This window comes from Melospiza georgiana, chromosome 6 (assembly GCF_028018845.1).
Source record: "Melospiza georgiana isolate bMelGeo1 chromosome 6, bMelGeo1.pri, whole genome shotgun sequence".
Lineage (NCBI taxonomy): Eukaryota > Metazoa > Chordata > Aves > Passeriformes > Passerellidae > Melospiza > Melospiza georgiana.
In genome coordinates, this window is record NC_080435.1 from 59,265,468 (window position 1) to 59,279,106 (window position 13,639).

A 13,639-nucleotide genomic window follows, 5' to 3' on the forward strand; every position below is an offset into this window, starting at 1 on the left:
TTCTATTCTTTTAGTATAGTTTTAATGTAATATATATAATAAAATAATGAATCAAGCCTTCTGAAACATGGAGTCAGATCCTCATCTCTTCCCTCATCCTTGGACCCCTGTGAACACCGTCACACAGGCCCATTTCTGTGACACCCCAAACACCACCTGGCACCCCAAGAGAGCTGTGTCCTTCCCCCCATCCTGCATGAGAGGGAAGAGGCTCAGCACCCAACAAGTCTCTTACTTTCTTCTTGCTGCAGTAGATCTGCCACTTCTTCTCGGCCGGCAGCGCAAACATGGCCTCTCTGTGCTTATCTGTGAGGTCAAGCTCATCCTGGAAAGGGGAAAAGAAACACAAAACATGCACCATGAGTACTCAAACAGCTGATGGCACAGACACAGCCCCCCAGACAAGCAGTGTAAATCAATGTGGGGTCACAGCACAGCACAGCAGAGACCCCACAGCATCACCCGTGACTCTGGGTTTGTCAGGGCAATGATGCCAATCCTCATCCTGCTCTTGCTGACCTCTCCTGACTCTGGGCTGCAAACTTCCCTGCCTTGTCCCTCCTAGACATCTCCTTCATTGCTTTTAAAGGCTGTAAGTGTTTTGGAAAGGACACCCATGAAGCCATCACTGCTGCCCACAAGACTCACACTGACAGCTTCAGGTGAGCCATCTCATCTAAGACACACAGCAAAGAAAAATTCAAACAGGACCTTTCTTTTTATCATCATTACTTCACTGAAGCACCTCACCCCAAGTGGTCCAGCCCATTTCCACTGCTGACACCCTTGTATCATCAAAAACTAGATTTTGCTTTGTTTTCCTACAGCTAAAAATAGAAAGCTCTTTTCCTAATACCTACAGTTCATAAAGAGCTACATCCTCTCCATCAAAACTGCATCACGTACTGCCTGGCAGAGATAAAGCTGTTTACTGACTGCAGCCTTTATTGGTTTATCTGATGTTTTAAAGCACACATCCATTTCTGACTTGGAAGCTCGCTTAGCAGCGTGCCCTCCGCCGGGATGCCCGAGCATTATCAAAGCCTCATCGCTTCCTGGTGCTAGATGTAGGTCAAAGCTTTTATGAGGGAAGTAAATAAAACATTCAGGCAGGGCTGGGAGGCTCGTTGCTAAAGCCAACATTGATCTTAGAACCATGAGTGTCTCTTAAAACCACCAGCAGTGATGATAATCCCTGTGCTGGAGGGGTTTGGGGGCAGCAGGGAGAGGCTGCAGAAGGTCACAGGAAAGCCCTGCCATGGCTTCAAGCCAACTCATCCCACCCAGACTGTGGATTTAAGTAAGAGGATCCCCATTAAAAATTACACATTTAATTCCAGCAACCAAAAGAAACCCCATATGGAGAACTGTTAAATCTTCCCTGACTGAACAATAACACTCAGCAACTAAAACAGCTTCTGTACCCCAATCAAAGCCTCAGTTGAGGAAGGCTGAGCAAGATGCCTCTGGCAAAAGATGGGTCCCTGCACCAGCAAGCCCACAGGCCATCAGGAAACTCAGCTGATAAAATTCAAGCTCATATTGCACCCAGTAGCCAAGGAAAGGAGCTTTGAGCTATCTTGTAACCCAAACCCAGGGGCCCTCCAGCACAACAACAGTGAAAGAGGGCTGCTAGCAGTCCCAAACAGCTCAGAAAGGCTTATCTAGGTACTGCAGGTATTGATTTCTCTTCTGGTTGAAATTACTCCTCAAAAGGAAAGGTGTCGCAGAGTTTTTTTCTATTACATATTCATTGAAGAGGCTTTGCCTCTTCCCTGACCTTTTTACCCCAAATCTTCAAACCACCACGCTGCACAGAGCTGATGCTGGTGGAGTTCTGGAAGCAGACTTGGACACCTTTACAACAGAAAAAACGCATGCTGCTACAACAGAGACTGGGGGAAAAGAGAGGACTGAGAAAACCTGAGCTCAGTGCGAGACAGGGAGGAGAACCTGAGCTAGGGACTATCCAACCATGCTCAAATATTCCCATGTCCTTACAGCTTGGGAGGTCAGAGATCCCTATCAAGCAACCAACCTCCACCCCAGCCTTGGGCAATCCTTGTCACCCTTCCATGCCTCAAAATCAAAACTGCACTTCCCCGTTGTCTCCTCGGGCTATGAGCCAGTCAAACATCCAAGCTCTGCTTCAGCCTCAGTTCACAGAAATCACAGAATGGTGTGGGCTGGGAAAGACCTTAAATATAATCTATATAATCCATTATATCATATTATATAGATATAGATATATAATATCAGTTATATAATATTATATATATATATTATCATCAGTTCCAACATTCTCATCCCTCTAAACCAGGTTGCTCATGGTCACACACGACCTGGCCTTGAACACTTTTTTCGGAAGTCTAAAGGTGATCACCAGGATGACACCCACACAGGGACCCAGCTGAAATTCAGCTCATTGGAGAAGTAAATCTGGGAGTGTGGGGGAGGACAAGGGGCTCTTGATGAATATTTACCTCTGTGGTGAGGGTTTGAGAGAGCACAGGAAACTGCTTCCACTGTGACCCCACTTTCTGGCCATGTGAATCTGATAATCTGGCCTGAAAGCACATCTGCACTTAGATCCTTAGAAAAATATTTACTGAAACTTTCAAAATGCCCATACCCTAAAAAGACAACTTGTGCAAATGTGAAGATTTATTAACAAGAAAAAAAAAAAAACCTAAACCAAGCTGAAACCTAAGCAGGAGCAAGAGGGGACAAAACAGAAGAACATATTAGGTAGGTGCTGGCACATGACAACGTGCAAACACATCCAAAAAAGGTGCAGAAATGCCTCTAAGTCTCACACAGCACATTTCATTGTGCCTCAGCTCTAACACGTTCAGTCACCACAGCCCTGCATCACTCAACAACACCTACCTAATGATATCTTGCAGGATGCTTGGGAGAGGTGTTTGAATAAATGCTGTGTGGCACCCAGTGAATATGAAAATCCTCATAATCAAGGAGTGACTAAGGACTGTAATTCAGAGCCCCAACAGTGACTCAGCTGGGAAGAGTCAGGTCTTTGCTGGTTTTTATGTGTTTGGGGATTCCTGCAGCCACCTCCAGCCCTTTGCTTAGGCTCACTGATGCATCTCAGTGCAGGCTGCTCAGAAACTGCCCTTTCCAGCTCCAAAGATCAAGAAAGGACAGGAGCAGCACCTGTTTTCTGGAGGCTATAGGTGTAGAAATGCAGCTCCCACAAAGCTTTTAACAATCAACCCGCGTGGCAGAGAACCTGTGCAGAAAATCACACCCATATGGGCCTTCAATTAATAATCATGAGCTTTATAATTAGGTGATTCTAACTGGAAATTCATTTTATGGGCCATTTGCAATCCACACACTCCCACTACAGCGTGTGAAGCTGGCAGCTGTTAAAGAGTGAGAAGACAACCATGGGTCAGTGTCCATCATCCTCAGAGCCCTCACCCCTCACCTTTCACAGCTCTGCTCCTTCCACCTAGCTGCCTCCTGCGTCAGGATCTGCCAAATTCACTATTTTTAATACTTTTTTTGGAATCAGGTCAGTGGCATAAAAAATAACAGCCTCGTTTTACCACCCAAGGGAAGTCTCTGCCCAGAGTGTTTTTACTGGAAAGAGATATGCTACTCTTAAATATTTATCCTGTACAGCTAAACTATTCACCTTTACATCAGGAAACAGGTTTCCACATTAAGTCTTCATATGAATATGGTTTAAAAAAAATACCTCATAGGGAAGCTTTGACTCTTAGTGTGTATTTTGCTATTTCCAGGAGGTACAGCACTTCCATGCTGTGTGCTCTGCTGACAGCTCTCCATCCCAGCCAAGCAAGCCTCACCCCCTCTCTCTGAGCACAGCACGAGCTCCACTGAAGGTGAGATGCCACCTAAAGCTACCTGAGAAACGTGTGGCTCAGCTCAGCACATGGTGAGCACAACTCTGTGGGCCAAACAAGTAACAAGTGGTGCACAGCTCTCCCGTGGAGGACACACAGCAGCACTCAGGGACAGATGTCCCCATGACCTGCACCTCCCCAGGCTGGCACCTCAGTGGTGTGAGGTGCCCTGAGGGCAACCAACCCCCTGGTCAAGCAGGGCCATGTACAGATGGCTTTTTGAGCATCTCCAAGGAGGGAGATGTCACCACCTCTCTGGTTGGTAGCCACTGCCAACTCCCACCACCTCCTGAAGGCAAAGCCAGATCAAGCCAAAAAACCACGGATGGAAATGTTCAACTCTCCCAGCAGGAAAAGCATCAAGTCCAGCCTCAGACTCACAGCACAGTTCTTTGAGACGAACTCCTGTCCCTGCCCCTTCACTCGTGCCATGAGTTATCTTTAATGAGCATCTTCCACAGACTGAGAGCATGAGTGGGGGCAACAGGAGGCAGACAGCAGCATGCTGTAAATCTCCTGACTTCTGGAATGACCTCCAGGATGGGCTCCTGGAGCTGGGTGAGCCCAAGTGCTGCTCACCCATGTCCACAGGACCACAGTGTGACCAGCATGGGTTTTTCCCTTTCATCCCAAAGGTCCTTCGTGCCATCAAACGTTCTGCATGAAGAATCTGGGAGTAGAGATTAAATAAGGAACAACTTCCAATAGAGGGGTCTGCAACTCCAAAATATCCTTACAGGTTGTAAGAAAAGAAGATTAAAAACCTTTAAATCCAATGTTCCTTTCTGGTCGATAAATTGTGTAAATTTAGTACATGGAGGAGACTGGGGGTCACCCACTGCCATAACTGAAATAATGATTATTTATAATTTGCTGGTTGGTGCTGAGTTTGTATAAACATATATATATATATATATATATGTTTACAGAATGACAGAAAAGCTTGTTTTGGGCAGGACCATAAAGATCAGCTAGTTTTAACACATTCCCTGTGAGCAGGGATGCCACACACTAGATCAAGCTGCTCCAAGTCCCATCCAACCTGGATTTAAAACTTCCAGGGACGAGGCATCCACAACTTCTCTCTCTGGATTAACTTATACATACAGGTGTGTATATATATAAATATATATATATATATATATATATATATATATATATATATATATATATTGTACATACATGATATATAATATATAATATATAATATATAATATATAATATATAATATATAATATTTAAAACATATAACATAATTGTACATAATCTATTTATTTATTATATATTATTATATATATTATATTTATAAGTATATTTATTTATATACACACAAATACAGAAAGATGTCACTGGATCAATAAATGACCAACATCATAAATAGCAAGTGAATTTACTCCTGGTGGATAGATGCACAGAGTTTAGAACCTTCTGTAAGTGAGGCTATAGCATGTAAAGATGACATCTCTTGCATTATCAAATGAAGCATGAGAGAGATCCAAGAATGTTCAAAAAACTTGGAAAAAAATAGAAGGAAAAAACAAAGTGTGAACTTTTTGGCAAAGTTTGGCATTAAGGGGTCCAGCATGGGAATTAAGAAGTCCATAAATAATAGGCTGTTGAAGCCTGCACCGCCTTCCTTTCTCAGGGGTCATATTGCTTTTTCACTCTCTTCCAGGCATTCTTCTCCAAGTTCATCAATGTGATTTATCCCAGAAGGCTGTGGTCTCAGGGGAAATGGCAATCAGCATTTCTCCCCCCATTCCTCATCCCTTGTTTTTCCGCTGCCCGCGCGGCCGGAGCAGCAGCTGCTGCTTCCAGTGCTGGCCCTGCTGCCTTCAGCAAACCCCTGCCCCAGAGCACACCCCACTCAGCTCCTTATTTTCCTTTTAAGCTGTTTTCTTGGGGAAAAAAGGCATATTAATCCTGATTAACCAGTGGCTGTTAGAAACAGCCCCTGCCTCCACACCCACCCTGTGCTGCAGGAGGAGTTCCTCCAGCTGCAGATTTATTTCTGCAATTCTCAGTGTATGCAGACTTATCTCAGGGTTTTTTTTAAAAGCCTTTTGTTTTTATTATCACTAATAAAAATGCCTCCTCCTCAGCACACTTCTTTTCAGCTACAGTACCCTGAGAGCTTAAAAACAGCTCCTCAGACAAGCAAACCCCTGCTAATATTATCACTGTGTATTTTTAATTTCTCCATGACAACTCGCAGCTGCAATTACAGAACATGAACAAAAAAAAAAATCAACTATTCATATTTTTAATGAATAAGCATTACAGATAAAAGATTATTATTCATTTTGCCTTTATGAATTTCCTGAATAAAGGAAATTGCTTACAGCCAAGTGAATGAGTAGCAGCAACAACGAGTAACAGAAGCACTTAGAAGTGCTCATGCCTGGTTAACCTCCTCCCACAATGAATTCTTCTTCCTAGTTTCAGAAAGACCCCAGTCCACCCTGCTCAGTTATTGACCTGAACACATTGGACAGACACAAATGAAATATGTATTCCTTCCTCCTCCTGCAGCAAAGATTATGGCCATCAATAGCTGATTTAGCCCTTCAATAAACTGCAGCTGCTGTTGATTCATGTTCCCATCAGTTCAGACACCTAACTGAGGCAGACAGCATGTCATGCTTTAATATTTTAATTCAATAATTATTTTAAAAGGCTAAAGGTTTCAAAGCTGCTCATATTTCAATATTAGTGTATTTTAAAAGAGGTATCCACTTAGTTTCTCCTTTTTTGTTATCATATATGTATCTATATAAACTCATATACACTTTTTTTTAAATGTTATTTATTGAGCTCAGCCTCCTGTGACCTTTTCACCAACCTCATCTGGAAAACCTTTCTCCCATTTTAATTAACCCAGGGTACTTTTCCAGCCTGAGTTATTGATCTCCACAGTTTCACCCTGCAGAGCACTCTCAGATCCAGAAGCCCTGCAGGTGCATCACCACCGTGCTTTTTCCACACAATTGTACATACACCCTGAAAAAACAACAAGAATATGTCTCAGCCTATTATCCACTACTGTGACAGCTCAGATGGATTCAATCCAATCAACCAGAGCTGGGGATGGCTGTCCTTTGGTGGGAGCACCTCCTATTATAATAAAACATAGAGCTGGCAAATAAGTAAGGTTTCAAATGTGGACTTCTTTACAGAATCCAAGCAGCAGCTCCCTTTTCAGTCAGATTTGACACTGCTGCTGCTGCTGGCATCCCAGGGAGCTGCTCAAGCTGGAAATCAAGTCAAGAGTGGCTCCAGATGTCCCCTGCCTGACAGGGATGCTCAGGTAGGAGCACTGTGCATGGTCTGAGGCTACACCGTGCCAAGGTTTCCTCAGATAATGCTCTGGAAAGGGTTTCAAAAGGGGCTGGATGGAATAAGAGGCTACAAAGCTCCACACCTTAATCCTGAAAGTATCCCACAACTTAATCCTGGAAGTATCCCAAGAGATACCACTCTGGTTGTGGGAACTGGAGAATGCAGCCATGGGAATCAGAAGCCAGCTGTAGCCTGATGCTGATGGAGCAGCAGAGGATGGAAATGGATGGAGACAAGTCTTCATCCCCCACAGGCCTGGCTTTAGTCACACCTGGAATCCTAACAGCATCTTTAAGAACTTATTCAGGTGCAAAGCAGAGTCACCCTGAGAGGAGGATACTTCTCAGCAAGGCTGGATGAGACCTGGAGCAACCTGGTCTGGTGGAAGGTGTCCCTGCCCATGGCAGGGGGTTGGAATGATAACTTTAAGGTCCCTTCCAACCCAAACCATTCTGTGATTTCAATGGTTTCAGGGTCTGACACCCAGCAGATGTCACCTGCAAGCAGGCATAGACTGGTTTACAGATGTTGGGTGTGGTTGGGAAAGGGAAGCTGATCCCTGTAAATAATGGTATTGATTGGAACACTGGAGTTCATGGGAATTGGGATCACTGGGCACTCGGGCAGGATCCTCCCTGCAGGGCTGCAAAAGCCTCAGCTGCCAAAAGCTGACCTCGGTGATGTTCCCACGCTGAGGAACAGCCAGGCTCTGCCAGCAGCAGATGCTACAGCAGCACGGACACTCAGAGCTTCCACTGGTATCTGCACATGGATACAAGGCAGGCACAGGCTATTCCCAGCAGGAATGCTTCCAGCTGAGCACGGTGACAGAGCACAGCTCATCTGCTGTCCAGTCCTGCTCGTAACTCCAGCAACACACCCCACCACTGAGCAGTGGGGAAGAAGATTGCCCCTGGAGCAGATTCCCTGTCCGAAGAGCTTGGTACCTCCATGGTGACCTGTGCCAGGAATACTGGGAGCAAGTGCAAGCCAAAAACCTAAATGCCCCAATTAAGGTCACTGATGTGTTACCAAACGAGCTGCCAGGCATCTCCCAGGGATGTGGCCTCCTCTTTTACGAAGTGCAAAGTGGAAAGCCTTTAGCAGGTAGACTGTATTATTTTTCCACTCCACTTGGACTTCTCCTGGAAACAAAGGGGTTCCTTATGTGCTCCCTTCCTTATATTGTGCTGTAACATGGCTCCTTTGTAGAATCAGGGGTTGGTTTTTTGGGCAAGCCCCCATGGTGGTTTGTAGCAGTAACAGATATTGCAATTACAGGGCTATTTCTGCTGAAATACAGAGTTCCTTGGTGCATTGGTTCATTCAAGTCCAGAGAACACAGGTAGGCAGAAAATCTTTATTTTCCGACCGAGTAGGTGTGAGACTTCTCTATCAGATGCTTGCCTATCAAAAGGTACATTTAGAGATTAGCTGGGAGGGTGTTAACAACACCAGGTGATGAAAACAAGCGCCGTGAGCGCTGGGCTGGGATGGCAGCCTGGCAGGCCCAGACTGCTCACATCAGAAAAACAAAAAAAAGCAAAACCTGGGCAGCCTGGTGAAGTGTCCATATGGCACACGGATCCCTGCAGAGTGAATTTAAAAGCAGATGTTACCTCTCATTTGGTTTGCCTTCTTAAAAGTGATTCATAAGCCAAGGGAGCTTGGTTTGGGAGACAGCAGCGGGATGGGGTCAGGAGCTCCATGCTCAGCATCTGGCTCTGGATGGACTCTGCAGAAAGGGGTGGCTTGCCCAGGACACAACTGCAATTTTTTTCAGACACCAACCACATGCTTTTCTTTGCAGATATAGGGGAAATGGCTTTGGTCACCACCCAGTGGTTCTCAAAATCCTGAAGTCCTTAATGCTGGAAGGACCAGGCAGCAAAATATGACAGCTGACCTGCAAGCATGAAATGCAAAGCTTGGCTTTGCAGCTGATCCCTCAGCTGCTACTTAAAAGCCGTGTTGTTTTGCAAAGCCCAAAACCTCATACTTTCTCCTTATTGGATTAGAAACTGGGGTGGAAAGCACATTGCTGAAGTTCCTGAGCACAATGGAGATTGCTAGCACTGAGTTCCCAAGGCTGAGCTGTTGCTGACACACAGCAGTGCTCACACTGACTACACCAGCATTTCTCCTCACATTTATATGCTCCCTGCTCAAGCAGCACATAAAACAGCCATCATTATGCCAAGAGGAAGGCAAGGCACAGCTCCAAGGGACAGCTATCCATGGAGAATCCTGCCCCAGCACTGCACATCATGAGCCACAGACCTATTGACCATCAGGACGCATTTCAAAAGCAACAGATTTAAAGTCTGTACAGGGGATGCTATCTCCTCACCATCTCCTGATAGCATCCAGAGAGCAGCTTGGGATGAAATGCATTAGCTGCCCCAAGTACAGCAAAAACAAATGCTGTGATAAATCTTATAAGCTGCCAGAGACCTTTTTATTGTTCCTCAGGCTCACAAGTTTCCACTACTTCATAAAGCAGCAGGGAGGGGATACAGCCGCCTTCCATGTGAGGGGAAGGCATAAAAAACCCAGGCAACATCAGTGGGCAAAGCCTGCACCCATCCTGAGTCTGGGGGGCTGGGGACACTGCACAGACACTCAGCTCCTGGTGTCACCTCTCCAAATCCCAAAAAACCTGTCAGCTGCTGGAGTATGGGCAGAGACACCCAGGGCAGGGTTACCTGCTTGGTTTCACAGGCTGAAAACAGCCTGCTGCACATCACAGGCAGCAGGATGCAGGGCAGGATGGAGGTTGCTCTAATTTCTTCTGCATCACTAACTCAGAAGTGAAAAGGCTGTGAAGCCCCATCGGGAGCACTAAATGGAATTTCCTCAAAGCAAGACAAATGTTGAGGAATGTCTGGGGCAGCATCTCCTCTGAACCCATCCCTCCAGCAGCAGGGACGCAGGCTGGGAGCAGCCTGTGGGATCAGGGAGAGGCAGAATTTGTGCTTCAGGGGCAAGCAAAGCCACACCAGACTCAGCAGCTCCTCTGAACATCTAAGCTCTGTCAGCAGGCACCAGAGCATCACTCTCATTCTGCAGGGATGGAGATGCCACCGTGACCCACCCCACTGCGAGGAGAGCCAGAGAGGGGTCCTGGGCCATGCTGGGGCTCCTCCCATCCTCCCCAAACCAAGCCACCCCAGCCCCCTGCCCAGTGCACAGCACCACACACAGAGCATTTCATTACAAGCCTCGGAGTGACAAGGAGTGTTAAGCAGATATAAAGGACATCAGTCATTCACCCATCTGCTGGGAAGTCTAGTTGCTGGCAGAAAATAGAGAGGATTGTTATGGCAAGATCTACCATATGGCACCATTATGTGGAGCTTTGCAAGTGCTTTTTCTGAGTGTGCAAGCAAGATTTCAGCCTTTGAAGAAATGCTGTATTGTTAGCCTGGATACGCAGGAGCCTCTTGAAAGAAGCTGTAGCAGATGGCACAGCTTTGTTCTCTTGGTCCGCAGGCAGTTTGTGCAACCCCACATTTCCTCCTCTCTGGGGCACAGTGATCAGTGATCCTCCTGATGTGTCCTATGGGAGGCTCCTGAAACTCCCTAAATCCAGTGGATGCTGCCTGGCAGGTGCCACACCTCTGCAGGAGCCTCAGGAAGCAAACAGTGCCTACCCGAGCCGGCAGGACACAGAGAGCTGCACAAAATCATAAAGCATTGCCCCAGCCAGAGGAGCTGCAAATCAGTAAATCTTGCTGAAATACTCTGCTTTTGTTTGTGCCTCTCTGCCAGCACCTGCTCCTCCCTGGGTGGCTGAGCCTGGCCGGAGCCCCGGCAGGACAGGGGGACAAAGAAAATCCTTTCAGACAGGGCCGGTGCCCGCCCGAGCGACATCCCAACAATGCTCCAACAAAACCCATTCAGACCAGGCTGGGGAGAGGCAGAGAAAGGGAAAAGGTTCCTCTGGGAGGAAGCAGTGATCAGTCATTGACCACAACAACAACATCTGCATCTGCCCCGAGCCAGGGAAAAGCCCCTGCCTGCTGCATGTGGCTGGCTGGGACAGGGAGCATCGTCCCTGCAGTCTGGGATGAAGATCAGGCATTTCTTACTGCTGAAATTTGTGCCCAGGTGAAAAAAAATCCCATTTCCTTGTTGTTTCTAATGCAAATAAGTGAAAAACACTTGGATAAGCACAGAATAAACCCCTAATTATTTATCTGTTCCATTAACATATCCCAATTAAAATCCTAAGTGTCCATCTAACACAAAACAGGCCAAAAAACCAGACACTGGGAGAGCAGCCCAAGCCTTCAGCTGACCTTGGAGTCACAGCTGCTCCACATCCCTCTGCAGCTCAGGCCCTCATCCTCTGCTGCTGGCATGGGACAATCACCAATTTCTCACACTATGGATGTTTCCTGCCTCAGATCAACAACCCACACTTAAAAACAACACAAAAGCTCAGGGAATATTTTGCAGGATGGCTCCAAAAAGAAAGGGGCTTTGCCCTTCAATGTAAGCAGCAGGCTGGGATCTGTGGAGAAAATCTGTGGAGCAGGGATCCCACTCTGTTATTTGTGTCTGTGGGAGGATTGTCCATGCCTGCTGCTGCAATGTTCCCCTAAGATCCCCCCCATCCCAGGCCTGAAATCCTCCATCCCTGCACTCTGATCCCTGACGCAAACAAGTGGAGTAGAAAAGTCAGGATAAAGCTGCAAGGGAAGAGTTGGCAAAGGACCAACTCCAGTTGGCAAAGCCTCCAGATCCCCTCCAAGCCCTTTAACTTCCCTCAACCCAATGGGCTGAGACAGCCAAGGGCTTTGGAGGGAGCCCCAGTCCCACAGAGCAGCACAAGCCATCCCACCCAGGAGGGCCAAGCACCATGGCATGGGGCTCCTGCAGGCACAGAGATCAGCCCAGCACCTCTGAGTGCTTTCTCTGTCTCTCTTCCAAATGTTACACAGTGGGTTTGTACAGGAACAGTGGGACACTTTCCAAACCATTTCACTAATGCTGAAATTCAACACCCCACACCAACAGGTTACAGAGAGCAAGAAGGAGCCGTTGTAAGGACCAAGGGGGGATTTGCAACTGCACTGCCCTGAATGGGAATCTGCCTCCTTGTGCCCACAGGGCAGAGCTTGGCTTCCCCCTCCCTCCCACTGAGGGCTGGCTTGGATTGAGATCTGCCTGATGGGTTTTTTGGGGAGCCAGGGGGCTGCAGCTGCTTGTGCAGGGGCATGGTGGGCACCCTCTGTCCCCCTCCCTGCATGGCTTCAGTGCCCAGGGAGCTCCTGCTGCCAGCATGCCCTGGAGCAGCAGCTGCCTCTGGGCCTTTTTCTCATCCTTGGCTGGGAGAAAATAACTAAAAATCTCCACAGCATGGAGAAGGGCTGGGGAGCAGAAGGGCCACACCAGGCTGTGCCCCAGGCTGGGCTGGCTCCTCCCTGTGGCACTGCCACTGCACAAAGCATCTGGAGGAGTCTGGAAGAGATGTTTTGAAAATCCTAAGGTGAGATGAAGTGCACAGGCTTGGTGGAGCTCCAGCAAATGACCCTCCAGAGATGCCTCCTTCAGCCCAACAAGGCTTTGGCTGGGGCAGGGGATAAGTGATCCATAGGAAAGAATTTCCCCAGGATAACATGATTTGGCCAAGTTATCAGTGGAGAATAAACTGGGACAGAGACAGCCACTTCTGAACAGACCCAACCTGACCAGAAGAGTTCTGCTGCAGGGATACTTCATCCCCACTGTGCTGTGTTGGTGTCCTGGCCTGCCACACCCTTGGAGAAGGGTGTCTTGGCAAAACCAGCTTTTATAATACAACCTGGAGCTTTGCTCTACCAAGAGGCCTGGCTGAACAGGTCCATGCTGCCTGGCATCTAATGGGATGTGCTGTACCTTGAGGTGTGACCAGTGTCACAATTCCCAGCTCCCTCTACGCATCCAAGCACTGTAGGAAAAGCTCATTTCACTGCTGACTGAACTCAAAGTAGAACACCATCCAAAATACCACACCAAAATGTTTTTGCTTAGAGGAAATTAAAGCTTTTTTTGGCTGTCAATTTTTTTCTTAATCCATGTTTCTCCAAGTTTTGGAACCAAGGGATAAAGAAACAATATCCTGACTTTCCAAATCTCAGGGTAGCCTACACCTGATAATATATATGAAATAAAATAAAATCACTCAGCAAATAAAGTCACTTTGCATCTATGGGGAACATCTTGCTTTACCAGCTTGGACCCAACCCCTTGCTATAAGAAATTAAGAGTTTCTAATGAGAGAGACCACCCCAAAGTGGCAGGACCTCAGGGAGGAGCAGAGCTCAGGGTTCAGCCTCCCTTCACGCCAAAGTTTGCCTGAAAGCTCAAAACCAAGACTGGAGAGACTACAACGAGTGGGTTGAGGGGAAAGAGGGAGAAAC

The 13,639-nt window shown here is 47.0% G+C and overlaps 1 protein-coding gene across 2 annotated transcripts in view; it reads right to left on the minus strand.

The window, feature by feature from the left end:
• The window catches only part of DAAM1 (dishevelled associated activator of morphogenesis 1), a 94,224-nt gene that overhangs the window by 42,905 nt on the left and 37,680 nt on the right, over window positions 1-13,639 (minus strand). For both annotated transcript variants that reach the window (XM_058025771.1, XM_058025769.1), the window contains exon 4: window positions 236-325. In XM_058025771.1, the coding sequence (XP_057881754.1) occupies window positions 236-325 (90 nt within the window). The remainder of the gene's footprint in view (window positions 1-235; window positions 326-13,639) is intronic.